Source organism: Dama dama, chromosome 18 (assembly GCF_033118175.1).
Source record: "Dama dama isolate Ldn47 chromosome 18, ASM3311817v1, whole genome shotgun sequence".
Lineage (NCBI taxonomy): Eukaryota > Metazoa > Chordata > Mammalia > Artiodactyla > Cervidae > Dama > Dama dama.
In genome coordinates this window covers 91,377,239-91,394,373 of record NC_083698.1, presented here as the reverse complement: position 1 = coordinate 91,394,373, position 17,135 = coordinate 91,377,239, and the positions used below count along the sequence as shown (strand labels likewise).

At 51.5% G+C, this 17,135-nt stretch overlaps 1 protein-coding gene across 1 annotated transcript in view; it reads left to right on the top strand.

Moving 5' to 3' along the window:
* Window positions 1–17,135, top strand: part of PLXNA4 (plexin A4) — a 472,117-nt gene that overhangs the window by 411,912 nt on the left and 43,070 nt on the right. The window contains exons 17-22 of the mRNA XM_061165826.1: window positions 523–616; window positions 1,103–1,342; window positions 1,990–2,136; window positions 3,055–3,289; window positions 6,239–6,381; window positions 14,635–14,903. Coding sequence (XP_061021809.1) covers window positions 523–616; window positions 1,103–1,342; window positions 1,990–2,136; window positions 3,055–3,289; window positions 6,239–6,381; window positions 14,635–14,903 — 1,128 coding nt within the window. The remainder of the gene's footprint in view (window positions 1–522; window positions 617–1,102; window positions 1,343–1,989; window positions 2,137–3,054; window positions 3,290–6,238; window positions 6,382–14,634; window positions 14,904–17,135) is intronic.

Genomic DNA, 17,135 nt, shown 5'->3' with positions numbered 1-17,135 from the left:
CCTTTCCCAGGTCCCAGCCAGCTGAAGCCTCTAATGTGGAAATTTGTAGTGTGATTGTCCTGTGCTTAGACTTTGGAGGGTCTGGTAGAAGATGGTCTGGAGCGAGGCCAGTGTGAAGAAAGTTCCATGAGAGTGGGAAGGGCAGGGGAAGAGACCCCAGGGGGGCTACAGAGAAGCAGCTGGCTCAGGTCAGGAGGCTGGGGTAGGGGGCAGCAGAGCGGAAGGGGCAAGAGGGCCGTACTGTAGGTCCAGGCTCCATGGGGCGTCCACGCTCTGAATGAGCTCAGCACAGGATAGCTGCGGACATCTGGTCATCACTGTCTTCCCCTTGGCTGCTGAGAGCGCATCTTTATTATTATACAGTCACTTGTCATCTCATCCCCATGATCGTCATCATGCCCCCGGTTATCACTGTCTTCAGTGCCAGAGCTCAGCCTGATTGACTGTCATCATCATCTTTGTGCTCAAGAGTCATTGCTATTCCAGTCCCTGTCTTTACATGCCTTCTTTCTCCCCGGTCAGTGGGAACACACCCATCGCCGTGTGGGGGACTCACCTGGACCTCATACAGAACCCCCAGATCCGGGCCAAGCATGGAGGGAAGGAGCACATCAATGTGAGTCCCGGGCTGGCAGGCTCAGGGTGGGGGGCTGCCCTAGAGGATGTGGGGCTCTCTGGGGGCTCAGGCAGGCTCATCTCAGACACTGATGACTCATCACATGCAACGCCCCCATCCATTGGGATGGTGGGATGGGGGAGCAGGCATGAGGCCACTTCCACACCCTGGCTAAAGTCATGGAGGAGCCATTGCTCCTGGGTTGCTTGGTTTTCAGACCCTTCTTCCTTCCTCCTCTGACCTGCAGTGCCACCCCTTAGCTTAGAGATAGCCTCATGCCTGCCACAGCTGCTATGGGCAGAGCAGAGGTAGGGGCCAGCTGCAGAGCTTGTCCTTGAGTGTCTAGGTCAGGCAGTTGGGACCCGTCTATGATGGTCCTGGGCCAACACCACGCTGCAACACCATGGAGGGAGGCCCGGTGGGTGGCTGGGGCTGCACAAGTGTGGAGACCCAAGACATAAACCTCCTTCTCTGGCTCCTCCCCAGCTCTGCGAGGTTCTGAATGCCACTGAGATGACCTGCCAGGCTCCGGCCCTCGCTCTGGGACCTGACCACCAGTCCGACCTGACAGAGAGGCCCGAGGAGTTTGGCTTCATCCTGGACAATGTCCAGTCTCTGCTAATCCTCAACATGACCAACTTCACCTACTACCCCAACCCTGTGTTTGAGGCCTTTAGCCCCTCAGGAATCCTGGAGCTCAAGCCCGGCACACCCATCATCCTGAAGGTAGATTGATGGGGGAGGTAGGAGGTGTGCAAGGGGAGGCTTTCCATGCTCCCAGGAAGAGGCCAGGAGTCATGGCCTTTTTCCAGATCTCATGGTGGCGTCACTAGCTAGCAGAGGTTGTGTTACAGCCCAGACTGTAACTCCCCATGAGTCTGTACTAAGATGCACACTCTCTTTGTGGGTCACAAAAGCCTAGTCAGGCAGCCGGATCCACGCTGGCCATCTGACTCCCAGCTTTGGCTCGAATCCAGGACTTGGAAGGTCAAAGACTCATACTGCCTCCTCTTGCAAAGCCCTTTGCAAACCACCTTCTAGGGCTTCTTTGCAGCATGGATAATAAATTAATTTTAACTCATATGACAATTTGAATCAACTGGTAGTGACTGACTACAGCTCTGTGTTGAGGATTCTGAGGCTGCCTTTGGGAGAAGCTGAAAAGAGTGCCTTGATTATTGATTCCCACTGAGGAAAGGGGAATAGTAGTATGGTAGTATAGATGTTAAGCATTTTTTGGACTTAACTAGGGAATGTGGCCTCTCCACCAGCTCCCCAGAAGGATGGGGCCTCAGGGTGGGAGGACATGGTGGCCAACCAATATCTGTGCTCCTGACTCTGGAGTGGGGACTCGGGTGCTTCTGTCCGTGCAGGGCAAGAATCTGATCCCACCTGTTGCTGGGGGCAATGTGAAGCTGAACTACACCGTGCTGATTGGGGAGAAGCCATGCACCGTCACGGTGTCGGATGTGCAGCTGCTCTGCGAGTCCCCCAACCTCATCGGCAGGCATAAAGTGATGGTGAGGCTGGTGAGACCCACCCCAGATGGGTGAGCACCAGGGATGCTGTAGGGCGAGTGGTCCCGCTCCATCCTGGGCCACCGGGGCTTTCCGAAAGGGAATTAATTCTGGCTTTCTTGAACTTTCCTCCTGGCTCGCCCACATACCCCAGTTTCTTCTCCCCATCTCACTTCAGATTTCTTTCTTCTGTATTGTCATTCTTTCCACACTGGCTGGTGCTACAGTAAGGGCAATGCCAAACAGCATCCCGAGATGTACTCAGTCACCGTTGGGCTTCCCAGGTGACTCAGTGGTAAGGAACCCACCTGCCAATGCAGGAGAAATAAAAGGCATGGGTTTGATCCCTGGGTCAAGAAGATCCCTTGGAGGAGGGAATGGCAACCCACTCCAGTGTTCTTGCCTGGAGAATCCCATGGACAGAGGAGCCTGGCAGGCTACAGTCCATGGGGTCGCAAAGAGTCGGACACGACTGAGCACACACGCACGCAAGTCACCTGTTAGAAGCAAGAGATACTTCCCAGGGAGGACCGCTGTTGACCCAGGCTGGACATAATGTTATGTCCTGTGCCCGAGTCATCTGTCCTCAGGATGGGATGAGTCTTTGGGGAGCCAGTCTTTGAGGCCATGTAGGATTATTTTTGATTCCAGTAGAATGCCATTTCCTCATGAAGATGGCCATGTTTGCTCCCGAATAAAATAATGCGTGGTTTTTCCAGTTCTGGGGGAAAGCTAAGCCATCCATCCTCCCTCTGCCCCTGATGCCCACTCGTCTGCTTTCACAGCCAGTGATAATCCTCCTCCCTGGAGCCATTTCCCTCATCCAGCCCTGGTCCCCGGCTCACTGGTGGCTTGGGTCTGTTCCCTGGGATGCTCTGTGCCCACACCCAGCTCCCTTTCCCCCGGCCTGTCCCCCCCTAGGCCCGAGTCGGTGGCATGGAGTACTCCCCGGGGATGGTATACATAGCCCCGGACAGCCCGCTCAGCCTGCCCGCCATCGTCAGCATCGCCGTGGCCGGCGGCCTCCTTATCATCTTCATCGTGGCCGTGCTCATCGCCTACAAGCGCAAGTCCCGTGAGAGTGATCTGACCCTGAAGCGGCTGCAAATGCAGATGGACAACCTGGAGTCCCGCGTGGCCCTGGAGTGCAAGGAAGGTAGGAGAGAGTGGTGGGACATCGGGTGTGTGTGCTTATGTGTGTCTGTGTGCGCATCTCACACACCGGCAGCAGTGGGCAGTGCTAGGCCTGGGTCTCCTGCCTTCAGAATCTCTACCTCAAGCCAGGTAGGGATCATTTCAAACCGCACTAGAGCCATTTCTAGGCTTCCTTGGTGGCTCAGACAGTAAAGAATCTGCCTGCAATGCAGGAAACCCAGGTTCAATTCCGTGGAGAAGGGAATGGCTACCCACTCCAGTGTTCCTGCTTGAAGAATTCCACGGACAGAGCGGCCTGGCGGGTTACAGTCCACAGGGTCGCAAAGAGTTGGACTCTAGAGTGACTAACACTAGCACTAGAGCTGTGTCCAGCCCAGGATCCTGTCCAGGATGACTTTGGCACCCTCTTCTCAGGGAGACCCGGTGGTGTCCTGCCATGACACATTCAAGCAATCTTCAGCTCTTTTCCTTCAGAAGGAAGGTAAGGCTGGAGGGCTGATCTGGGATTTAGAGGAAAGAGTATTTCACAGCTTATATATTTTTAAAAAAATTACCAACAACACCATGAAGTGCAATCAGCCACGCTAAATCCAAGAAGGAAATTTAGGAGTCAGACTCTTGTCACCCCCAGGATATCATTTGTAAGTCACCCTGCAAGCGTCTGGGCTGGTTCTTTGTGGAGCTTTATACATGGAGTGATCAGACTGTACCTGGGGCTCTGGCATTCCCACCAGGGAGGCCACAGTTCTCGGATGGGGAAGCGAACCTCTTCCACCCTCTCTCCACATCCTCAGCTGTCAACACAGCATCCGCCTTGTGGGACTGTTAATTACCGCCTTTTATTATATTTATGCTGCTTAATTTTTTTCTCCGCAATGTACTCTTCCCTCTAATTAGGTATAGTGATTAGAATCTCTTTTATGTGTGCCAGGCGTGAGGCTTTGAATATTGGAGGCGCTCGGTGACTTGAAGGAAAGCTGCAGACCTATAAAAAGCCAACTGCCTCCTTCTCCTCCCGCCAGCTGAGCCCCCCAACTGGGAGGGGGGCACAAGGAGAGTCTGAAGCTGGGTTCTTCTCGGAAAACATTCCAAAGAAGGAGGAATTAGCGGTCACACAGTGGCTTCCGGCTCAGGAGAGGGCCGTCTCTCGTTGGTGGGAGATGATAGAGCAAAGGACACATAGGATTGGCCTTGAAGGTATTTTCAGGTGTGCCCAGAGCCAGCTCTTGAACACTGAAAGGGCAAATTGGGTCCAGGGAAGGCAACCTCCCGAAGACTTGACAATGAGCCAGGCCGTAACCCAGTCACAGACTCAGAAGAGGCCCTGTCTGGACCCTCGCTGGCCTGATCTTCGGTTGTATAAACACACATATGCGTGCACACACACCCACAGACACTCGCTGACTCATACTCAGGTGGTCACTCATGCCCTCACACACCTTTACACTCATGCGCATGCAAACACACATTTCCACAGACAGACACACACACATGTGTTCCTCACTCGGCACACATATGAGTGCTCATCAGGGCTTTTGGTGACAGTACTTCCCAGAAAGGCTTACTGACTCCCCTTTCACACACATTGGTGCAGATTCCATTCAGTTGTGTTAGGGTTACTCTGCCTTCTGAATAACTTTTCTTTGCAAGGGCCCCCCTATTCCCCATATCAGTGTGACCAGGGGTGCAGAGAGAGAGCAACACCAAAGGGGTCTACAGTAGCCTCTGAGGGGTCCTGGGACCTTCCCATTGTTCTGTCAAACAAGAAGCATTGGTATCCTCAAGGATCTGAGACCCAGGGTCATAGATAGGAAGTCAGCACTTCTGGGGGCAGTGGGGCCCACTGACAGTGCCTGGGCAGCTGTGTTATGGTCATGTCATCAGCAGAGCCCACTGGGCACAGGACTGGCATTTTCAAGGGCCCTGGACCTACACGGGGCTTGTGAATTCCTTCTGAGCTCACAAAGCATTTTTTTTCCTACTTTTGTCTGTATAAACAGAAAGAAACATTGCCTAATCAACGTCCACTGGCTGTTCTTTGCAGGTGTATTTTAATCCATTGTGGTTTGAGGTGTGTTTGTGTGCATGCACACACACGTTTGCATGCATGTGTGTATGAGTGCATTTGCACATGCTGAGGGAGAAGATAGAGGCAGGAAGGACCAAGCACATTACCTCTGACAACCTCCTAGGGAGGAGGGCTGTACCCAGGACAGAGTGTGATCACACGGCTGTGTGACAGTGGGTCCATGTACAGAACTTTTTCGGGGGGCCCTCGGGGTTGGTCTTGCAACTTCAGGACCATCTGGAGGTCTGGGCTCTCCCCACAAACAGTGGTACCCATCTGCAGATCATGATTCACCACTGGGTAGCATCACCTTGAGCAAGAAAAGACAAAGTGATATCCTGTGTGTTTATCCAGGAGGGATGTATGAGTTGGGCAGAGCCTTCATCTGGCCCCATTTGATGATTTGAAGGCTCCGGTAATCTGCGAGGCCAAGAACTGGGACTTTAAAAGAAATCGTTCCTAACTGTAAGGAAAACCCACTGTAAAGCACAGAATCCAGAGCACACCCTCTGGAACCTCTCCCTCACTCTCCATGTCCTTCCACATCCCCCTACCCCTGCATGTATTTTGCAAGAGCCAAAGCCCTTGTCTTCAGAGTGGGAGGTCTTCATGGCCCCAGCAACAGCACAGATCTGTGGACCTTCTGGCCCCCAGTCATGTTTTGAAGGGATTTGACCCAGGACAAGCTTCTCCATTCTGCATCTTTCTCTCGTTCCTATATTGTTCACCTCGGCTGCATTAAATAGCCCCTCCTTATTCCTACATGACTGCGGTCCACCATGCAGGTCTCAGGGGCCTGGGAGAGGGTTCTGAGTGTTGCGAGGCAGAGTCGCTCCTGAGCTGGCCCCACGCAACAGTCTCATGAGCTTGTCTCTGTGCCAGCCTTTGCCGAGCTGCAGACAGACATCCACGAGTTGACCAGTGACCTAGACGGAGCCGGGATCCCCTTCCTGGACTACAGAACCTACACCATGCGGGTGCTGTTCCCGGGGATTGAAGACCACCCCGTCCTCCGGGACCTCGAGGTGAGACGCAGTCGCCACGGTCGAGTCCTTTCCCATTACAGTGTCCGTGCAGAGAGAGACGTCGGTGACCAAGTCCAGCCCCCTCATTCAGAGGAGGGTCAGCTGAGGCCAGGGAGGGGACAGGACCTTGTGGTGCCAGTCTGTCCCTTGGGACGAAAGGGATCTCGGAGCAGAGGTGAGAGTAGGGCTTTGGGTCTTAAGGGACTGTGGATCCCCTGAGAGTTAGATGGAAGTCAAAGACCTTCCCCCACCCCCAAAAACTGTCCATGTAAATACACAGAAACAGGAAATCTGGCCAACAATGTAGGGGGTTTGTGAACCCTTGTTTAAGAAACCACAGTATAAAGGACTTCACCACTTAGTTGGTGCTCAATAAATAAATGTGGAAAAGATAACTGCTGTGCTCAGGAGGGAGGTGGGGATGTGAATGATAAGAACGTAACTGCCTTTGTACCAGCAGGGACCTCATCCTGTGAACATTTTACCCCACTTACTGTCTAGTGTAGTATCTGGCTTATGCATATATTCATATTACGCTTTGTTCTGAAAGAGATTTGGGATGACTTATAAAGATAAACACCAGAGAAAAGCGAAACATATAAATGAGGAAACCAGGGCAAAGTAGTAATCCTAAAGAATAATTGCCCTGAGTTGACTGCTGACTAATATTCTGGTCCGGTTTTCAGTACTTTACATGTACACAATGATGTAACCTCCCAGGAGCCCTCAGAAGCAGGTACACCCATTTCACAGGTGATAAAACACAGGTGATCACACAACGGGGAGGGAGTGGGGCTGGGATTTGAGTCCAGCAGAGTCTATATTCTTAAGGACGAGTCTATACACTTGGCTTCTCAGAGACTATGTCCATGTCATGGTTTACGGCTCTGGAGACTTCTTTGGATGGATCAAAAATCTTCAGCCAGAGCACCATGGAAGATAAAACTAATTCCATGTTTATATTGTCCATAACCTAGAACAGACCTGTTACTTGAATTGCACTGTTAAGCAGGTGCTGACCCCCTTGGGAATGTCTGCATGGGTTCTCCAAGGGGAAATGCAACAAGTCCCCAGTGCTCGGGGCCCACATGTTTCTCTGACTTGATTGTGGAATGAAGCACAGGAGCATGTGTGTGTGTGTGTGTGTGTGTGTGTGTGCGTGTGTCTGTGTGTATGACTTTTGTGTGGACTACGCATACCTTATTTATCTTTGTCTTCCATACCTTTCATATCTTTGTCTTGCATACCTTATTTATCTATTTTGTCTTCCAGCAACAGTGCTCAGCACATAGTAGGCATGCAGGAACTGCTGAATGATTTGACTAGATGAATGTATGTCTGTTTGAAATAGGGTAGAAATGGCAGTCCTAAGAAGGGAAGTTGTGTTTGAACATGCCCATACCCCTCAAAATAAGAATTCAACTAGGATGAGTACATAAAGTTATTCTCTCTTTTTCACTAGCTTGAAATTCCAAGTAGATTTCCCTTAAGCATTTAACTTTTAAATCAGATTTGCTGAGATCACTTCTAAGCCAGCATCCCTGGAGGGCCGCCTGAATACTTCGGAGCAGGGCTGGGGCACAGCCTTCTCCCACACAATGGATGCATACTCACTCCACATTGCTTTCCTGACCAGTCTTATATAGTCTTATGGCCTAGATTATAAAGCATGCCACATCCTATGTATGATCTCATTCCTCATTTGATCCTATCTCATGTCTTTCCCACCTGCCGTTGTATCTCCGTAAATATTTTGTTTTGTTGTTTTAAGATTTTTGATGTGGACCATTTTTAAAGTCTTTATTGAATTTGTTACAACATTGTTTCTGTTTTATGTTTTGTTTTTTTGGCCATGAAGCAGGTGAGATTTTAGCTCCCCAACCAGGGATCACACCCACATCCCCTGCATTGGAAGGCCAAGTCTTAACTACTGGACCACCAAGGAAGTCTCTCTGGAGATGTTTGGATTGTCAGGCCTGGCTTGGTGCTGGAATAGTGATCACCCAAGAGCAGTACATGCCAAAGGACTGCTCCAGGTGGTGGAGGGGAGTTTCAGGGCTCATCCCCCCTCAGGATGTTGTGGGTGGTGGTGCAATTGAACACAGCACTGCTCCAGAATGCACCAATCATATGCAGCACTTCCTGGAATTGTGCAGTGCACAGCCTGCCTCACTGTCCATAGCAGCCCTGTTTGCCCAGGACCAGAATCCTAATGATTCCCTCCCATTGCCTTTTTGAACTGTACCCGGCCCTTTGCTGAAAGCTGGTGGCATCCTTACCCAGCAGCACTTCCCTGGGCCTTTCCTTGAGAGCTAGTTCTCCGAGAGAAGCTGCCGCCCAAGTCCTAGCCTTAATCCTCAGCAAGATGCACAGTCCACTAGCCCTGCCCAGCAAGCTGGGCTCAACAGACAGGAACTCTGGGCCCCCTCACACCCGCCCCAGGCCACCAAGCATGGGGCCAGCTCCCTCCCCCACTGTGCACTGCCCTGGCCCTGCCTGCCTTGTCCCCCTGCATCTAAGGCACCTCTACACAGAGGCTTCTGGGGCTGCAGAATGAATGGCAGCAGACTCCTTCCTCTGCCCAGAAAACTTCAGGAGTCCTTGTTCAGTACAGTCCAGAGCACTGAACTGCACTTCACTTCATGGGGACACCACCCACCCTGCAGGCTGGACGCACAGGAGGGCACGTCCAGGGCTGCACCACCAGGAGTCCCTGACGCCTCCCCCCCACACCCACCCATCTGTCAGGGGCTGTGGAATGAACTCAGTCCATGGAGGGCTGCAGAAGAAAGCCTCTGAGAATCAGGGCTGCTGGATTCTACCGATGACCTGACCAGCCCGTATGACTTCCAGGATGCTCTCTGTGTGGATACCCCATCTATGCCTGAGACCATTCCTCTGGCCACCCGTTACAAGTCACCTCATGTCCTGCCATAGTCTTGTTCCTCATGGGGTACCTTAAAATCTCCCCTCCAACCTGAGGCTTCAGTCTTGTCCTTGCCTTTATCACGAGGGGAGACTTTCTGGTCCTACCCTCGTGCTCAGGAAGGAGTTAACAGCCAGCTTCACTGATCTCCCTGAGGTGGAGACCAGGAGACAGCTAATTGTCAGGTATGGGCTCTGAATCAGGCAGGTCACACAGACTTGTAAAAATTCTGGCAAAATATACATAACATAAAATTTACCATTTCAACCATTTTTAAGTGTACAACTCAGTAGCATTAAGTTCACTCACATGATTGTGCAACCATAGTCACCATCCATCTCCAGAACTGTTTCATCTTCCCCACCTGAAACTCTGTACCCATTGAATACTAACTCCCCATTCCCCTCCCCCAGTCCCTGACAACCACCCTTCTACTTTGTGTCTCTATGAACGTGACTACTCTGAATACCTCGTGTGAAAGTGAAAGTGAAAATTGCTCAGTCGTGTCTGACTCTTTGTGACCCCATGGAGTATACAGTCCATGGAATTCTCCAGGCCAGAATACTGGAGTGGGTATAGCCTTCCCCTTCTCCAGGGGATCTTCCCAACCCAGGGATTGAACCCAGGTCTCCCGCATTGCAGGCAGATTCTTTACCAACTGAGCTATCAGGGAAGCCCATATCTCGTACAGGTGGGATCATAGAGTATTTGTCCTTCTGTGACTAGTTTTTTTCACTTAGTAAAATGTTTTCAAGGTTCACCTGTGTTGTACCATGTGATAGAATTTCTTTCCTTTCAAGGCTGAATAATAGCCTGTTGTGTGTAAAGATCATATTTTGTTTATCCATTCATCTCTCAGTGGACACTTGGGCTAGTGTGAATAATGCAGCTATGAAGATGAGGGTATGAATATCTGTTGAAGGCCCTGCTTCCATCTTTTGAGTTCTATATGAAGAACACAGGAGTTTCTCATTTCCATTGAACTCATTCATTGATTTCTTGCAAACAGAAACTGCCTTTTACTGTTCCACGTTAGCCTGGGGCTATGTGAGATCCAGCCTCCTATGCACTGTCCAGAGATCTCATGTGGATCACTCTTTGTTTCCAGCCTCTCCCTGCTTCTGGATTAGTTTCTCCCTGTTGGTTTTCCAGGTTTGGAAACATTCCCAGGGAAGCCACTAACTAACCTAAAGCAGGGTCTCCACCTTCTCAGGTGCCGGGATGGGCATGAATGGTCAGTGCTTGTGAAGAAGATGGGGTCCTCTGGCTTCAGGCCGCCCCGGAGGTCAGGCCCCCAGGCCCTCTCTTTTATGACGATCTGAGTGCAGTCCGGGCCTTCAGATAAGGGGCTGCCCAGACACTGGTTACACACCAATCCTTTAAAGACACAGGGCAAACAGTAACCGCACATCTTGTTTTCCATCTATCCTTGCCTCTTAAACTCTAACCTATTGGGTTACAATTAAAATTTACTATCCAGTTTTATTCTCACAGACTTCAACTAAATTATCGAACCATCTGGTGAATAAAGAAACTCTTGTTTCAGCGTGCCATTTGCTTAGGAGGTGGGAGCGGCAAGTTACAGAGGGGAATTGTTCTGGATACTTTTTACCAAGATACTTCACTTCCTTCTCCTCTTCATCAAATTGGGGAGAAAATGCCTACTTTCTGCCCCTGGACACTGTGCCAATGCATTAGGTACCTTGGATCAGTGGAAACAGCCAAGGGAGGAGAGGCAGGTAATAAAACTGCTGCTGTCTCAGTGCATTCTGTGTGTGCCAAGCACTTTACATACATTATCTTATTTAATGTTCATAAAACATTATGACATAGGCACTCATATTCTCATTTTATAGATGAGGCAGTGGAGCCCAGAGGTGACGGAGCCTTCCTCCACGTACGAGTCTGTTAGTCTCTCTGATTCCATATGCTTGCTGCTCTGGGGATGCTCTTTCCCTGCAGGTCATTTTGCTGAATCTTCCTGCCCAGGGCCCTGGCCTTGTTGCCTGGAAGGAGCATGCAGCCAGGGCAGGGAGCCCAGAGCCGGTCCTCCCCTCCTCCCCGTCCTCCCCCACCTCGACTCCTCCCCCACCTTCCCCTCCTCCCTCTCCTCCCCCACCTCCCCCTCCTCCCCTTCCTCCCCCTCCTGCCCTGTGCTTGGCTCCCCTGTCCTCCTCCCATGGCATCTGAGCTCCCGGAGGCCTGGCAGGGGGAGACTTGGAGCTAGCTGTCAGTCACCTCCCCCAGGGCCAGGGGTAGGATACACTGGCCAAGGATGCAGAGGATGGCCAGGGACTAGGAGCCAAACAAGCTGGGGTTTGGCAATGCAGCCCTGCCTTCCACCAGCTGCCTGGCCTTGAGAAACCACAGTGGCTTCCCTGAGAGGCGCCTATTAAAGGGGTCACGACTCACCCTGGCAAGGTCATGAGAGGGCTTTGTTTGACTGATGCATGCAACGTGCCAGGACTGTCCTTTGCACAATGCAGGAGCCTGAGAAACGTTACCTCTCATCATCATCAGGACAAATTAGAGAGATGTTGTTCTGAGGGGTCTGAAGGCGAGAGAAAGTAAAACGTGCACACGTGTGTCGGAGGGGCTATCTCAGGGCAAGGGTCAGCAGGAGACAGTGGACAGATTGAGGCCCTGCCTGATGGCACAGTGAGGTGGCTGTGTCCCCCTTGCCCTTCCCTCAAGAGCCCCTGTGGAGTGTGGGACTTAAAGAGCCAGGCCGGAGGTAAGCTGAGGTTGGAGACCTTGGGGAACGAGAGGGTTGCCAGGAACGGCTATGCTGAGAGCCAGGATGAGTCCCTGGGGGCCTTAGCCAGCACCACACTGGCTCTGGCGAGTTCCCGTCTCTCCTGAGAATTGACCGGAGAGGTACCAGCCCTCCATGTACCAGCAAAGCAGCAAAAGAAATACAAATGAACCCAATTTGGAAACCCGCCTGTTCCTGATCTGTGTGAACTTCTGATGCCAGGCAGCAGGAGTTCTGTGCGCATGCTTCTCTGCAGAGTTCAGGGGTCAGGGGTTCCCCCACCGAAGGGACTGCATGATTCCTGGCTGACGATCAGAGGGGAGGGCCTGGGCCTGACTGGACTCTGCTTCAGCCAGCACCAAGCCCCGAGCCCAGAACACAGGGCGGCACCATAAATGAGTGGCAGGAACTTTGCAGCTCTGTATCTGCCAGCTTCGTGGACCTTGGCAAATGGGGTTTCTCTGGCCGCCTCCATCCCCCCTCCCCAGTTTAAAATCTCTAGAGGGAAGCAAGATGCACTCAGTAGCCAGACTGTGGTCATGCCGAGCGTTTTCACATGTCTCGTTCAGCGCTCTCAGAAGCCCTGGGAGGGGGCAGGACACCGTGCCACTGCCCACTTCGTGGCCCAGCTCTGACACTTTTCTGTCTTGGGATCTTGGAAAGTTTCTTATCCTCATGGGGCCCTGGGGTAATAAGGGCCCCTGCCTCATAGGCTGTTGTGTGGATTACATGGTCAGTATTTCTAAAGTTATGAGGAACCGTGCTTGGCATAGATAAGATCTGTATACGTATTAGCTGTGGTACCTTCTTGTCACTGATAAAGGAACTAAATCTCCTAAGGGTTCTGGAATTCATAAGTGGCTGTGATGGAGTTAATGCAAGCTCGATGAACACTAAAACTGTGTCCTTTACTGCTCCATACACAACACTCCTTCCCAAGGACCTTGCACATCTACCCCCCGGGGGTGGGGGACACATCCTTCAAGACAAGGCTTCGAAGGCACCTCCTATGGGTGCCCCCGCCCCCAGTGCGTCCCTCCAGAGCAGAAGCTGTGCTTCATTTCTTAAATGAACTTTTTATTTTCATGGAAGCATACAGACAGAAGGCATCCCTGGTGGCTCAGACAGAAGAGAATCTGCCTGCAATGCAGGAGACCCGGGTTCGATCCCTGGGTTGGGAAGATCCCCTGGAGCAGAGAATGGCTACCCATTCCAGTATTCTTGCCTGGAGAATTTCATGGACAAAAGAGCCTGGTGGGCTACAGTCCATGGGGTCGCTAAGAGTCAAACACAACTGAGTGACTAACACACACACACGTACGGACAGAGCAATGCACAAATGATCAGAACACAGCTCAGTGCGTTTTCCCCAAGTGAACACAGCTGTCAAGTAGCACACAGACTAAGAAGCAGAATTTTACAGTCTCCAAAAGATCCCCTGAGCCCCGTCCCAGTCACAGCCACCACCCAGAAAACCCTTTTTCTTCCATTATTGGAGAATTGTAATTGTTTTTTTTTTTTTTTTAATCTGGGTTTAAATGGCATTATGCTGTCTTTCCCACCTGACTTTTTTCTCTCAATATGTTTACAAGAGTCATTCCTGTTGTGAGTGGCAATAGGCCCTTCACCCCTGTTGCCCTGAAGCACATCCTTGGGTAAATGTACGACAGTTCCTGGAGCTCTCTTACTGTTGCCTGACCTCTGGCCGTTTCTGATTTGGGGCATGACGCATGGAACCACCGTGCCTGACCTCATGCAGCTCAGAGCTGCTGCTCCCATGCCTGGCTCAGTTGCTAGCTCATGTTGGCTGAGTGGATGGGACACCCTTGCACGGATCTCCCAAATGGACAGAAGATGCAGGCAGAAAGATAAAACCCTCTTCCTCCCCCTCCCCAGCATGGAGCAGGGTCTCAGAAGGAATTCCTAGGAAAAGGACAAATGCTAGAGTTAGGCAGTGCCTGAGAGGCCCTTGGGCTTAAACTTTCCCTGTTTTCAAGTGAATGAACTCGGAGAAGTTCATTCATACAGAGAAGTAAAGTAACTTGCCCAAGCTTCCATGGCGTGGGGGTGTCAGAGTGCCTGTGGGAGCCCAGAAGTCCTGACTCCGAGGCCACTGATCTGTCAACAGGAAACCCAGCATCAGAGATGGGTCAGCATTAGGTCAGCCGAAGGCCCAGGTTTGGTGATCCCCCAGCCACGGGAGCGGGGATCAGAAGCCCCGACCCCCTGGAGTCACCTGGCGTGACCTGGCGTCACCTGGAGCTGTGATGGTGGTCTCCGATGGCGAGGGCCCCCTTCTCAACTCCGTACTAACGATGACATTCTCCCTGTCTCTGGAGACAGTGACCTGGCTCGTGGGCTGTGACACGGGTTAGGTAGGCACCTAGTATAGTGCCTGGCTCTAGATAAGGACTTGGTGGCATCAGCCACGTGGCCTGTCATGAGTGAGTGGGAAGTTGGGAGTCTCTACACTGTGCATGGCCAACCACTTGGGGCATCCCTGGGGCTCGGCCTGCCTCACCCCGCTGTGGGAGACAATCAAGACTCCCGCACCCCTGGGTCTCCCCCGCAGGTCCCAGGCTACCGGCAGGAGCGCGTGGAGAAAGGCCTGAAGCTCTTCGCTCAGCTCATCAACAACAAGGTGTTCCTGCTGTCCTTCATCCGCACGCTGGAGTCTCAGCGCAGCTTTTCCATGCGTGATCGCGGCAACGTGGCCTCGCTCATCATGACGGTGCTGCAGAGCAAGCTGGAGTACGCCACCGACGTGCTGAAGCAGCTGCTGGCCGACCTCATCGACAAGAACCTGGAGAGCAAGAACCACCCCAAGCTGCTGCTGAGGAGGTAGGATCATGGCCCGGGGGGGCCCAGCCAGCCCCGCGCACCAGCCCGGCCCTTCTGCCCTCAGGAGGCCAGGGCGGATCTCCTAGGAGCAGCCAAGCCCAGCACTAACCTGGCCAGAGGCTGGGGTGGACCCATGCCTCTTAGAAGAACTTGCCTCTTCTGTTGCCTGTGACTTACCCAAGCTCATCTTCTTGCCCCACAGTTTTTCTTCTGCCCCTCTCTTGACTTTCCATTCTCCTCCCTCTGCCCTTACACTCCCCTGATGGAGCCTCTCTACCAGAATTTTTCTCTTATGGATTGTTCAGAGGTCATTTTTCCATCCCCTCACCTTTTCCATGACTGAACTTGAATTAGGAGAGCTACCCCAGGGCCTCTCTGGGCTCCCACCTCACCATTTCAAGATGGCAGACTTCAGCCCCTTGTAATTCTCACTGCTTTCCAGGACCAGCAACAGAAGCTTGACCCAGAGCTTGGTGGAAATGCAGGCCCTCAGGTCACCCACACCTACCGGATCAGAATCAGCATTTTAGTGAGGAACCTGGGGGATCTGAATGTGTATTAAAGTTCAAGAAGCACTGATCCAGTCCACTGTTGAGTTCAAGGTCTTTAGTGGTGACTTGCCTGATACAACACAGCAGGTATTTCCTGGCATCTGCTGTGGGTTCTGCCGGTTCCAGGTCCACCTCTTGAAACCGTGGTTTGCCGCATCCTTGGCACTGTTTAGAATCTGCATGGTCGTGTGTGCAGACATAACCATATGCTGTGGCTTTGCCTTGTAGGAAACAGAGACCCTCTGCCTCTGTCTGTTGTTATTCAGTCACTAAGTGGTATCCAACTCTTTTGTGACCCCATGGACTGTAGCCCACCAGGCTCCTCTGTCCATGAAATTTCCCAGGCAAGAATATTGGAGTGGGTTGCCTTTATTTCTCCAAGGGATCTTCCTGATCCAGGGATCGACCCCGTGTCTCCTGTATTGGCAGGCAGATTCTTTGCCACTGAAGCACCAGGGGCTTCCATTCAAATTGTCCATGCACTTGAAGACCATTTCTCCTCCAGGCTATTATTCCATCGCTTTTAGCCTTTGCATAGATGAAGTTGAAACCTGCCCCAACCCCCACATGAAGCTATGACGTTCAGCCCTCTGCCTGGACCACCCCACTTATCACCTGCCTCTGCCTGGCCCGTGCCTTCCATCCTTGATCTCTGAGCGGGTTCCCGCTCAGTCCAGTGGATAGTCTTGGCTTTGTGAAGTGTTTACTTCTGGCTTTTTCCTGGTGCAGTGGGCATTTGCCAGGCACAGCTCCAAAAATTTGCTCCATATAGGCGCAATCATACAGCTTTAGAAGCAGCAAGGTAGATCATTTTGCTTTTTGTTTTAGTTTCACCATGCAGCCACCCACCGGCATAATTCTAGGGTTGCCACCGCCCGCCAGAACTCCCACCAACAACTTGCCGATGAGGTCTGGCTCTGGATCCATGTGTCTCCTGCTCTAGTCTTCCACTGGCTCTCTCCCAGATGCCCTCTCTCCCTCCTGCTTTCCTGCATCTCCTTTTCTTCTTCTTGTCCTTGGCTGCCCTCCTCGTTTCAACAGTTTTCCTTCTTCTCAGCTTCATTTAGTGCTGGCAGCTGCCCAACCACCTTGAGAGCTGAGATGTTAGTATATTCTGGCAACTGCCACTTTCAACTCTATCCAGACATACCTGATGGATCGCTTTCTCTCTGGAACTGGCCGCACTCTTACTGCAAGTTTGAATGTAGTTTTTCTTTTAAGTGAATGCAACCGAAAGTGTCCTTTAGTTGGTCATGCTGCTGTGATGTTCTCACTTCCCAAAGTAAAAAAAAAAAATTTTAAAAATGGGTTTGAGTAGTAGCATAAAAGATGCAAATTAGACTCAAGAATGAAATCGCTATCATTGCAAATAAAATTCTAGAAAGGCTCCCAGGAGAAGTTCCAAAGTACATGGAAGCTTTTTAAATAGGATAATTTGGATATCTATTGGAATGAGCTAAAATTCCAGCCCCCTGTTACTACCTATTCTGGGGGCCTTTAGCTTAGCGAATGGTCTCAATCTAGTCTATCTGGCCTTTTTACATGACCCATGTGCCCTGTCACTTTCTTTTCCATCCCCAGCCAAATGAGTATCTCAAGGGTTCTTTTTTCTTTTCTTACTCTAAGGAACACACCTATCTTATAAAGTTCTCTAAGATGATTGTCAGTGTGATAGCTATGA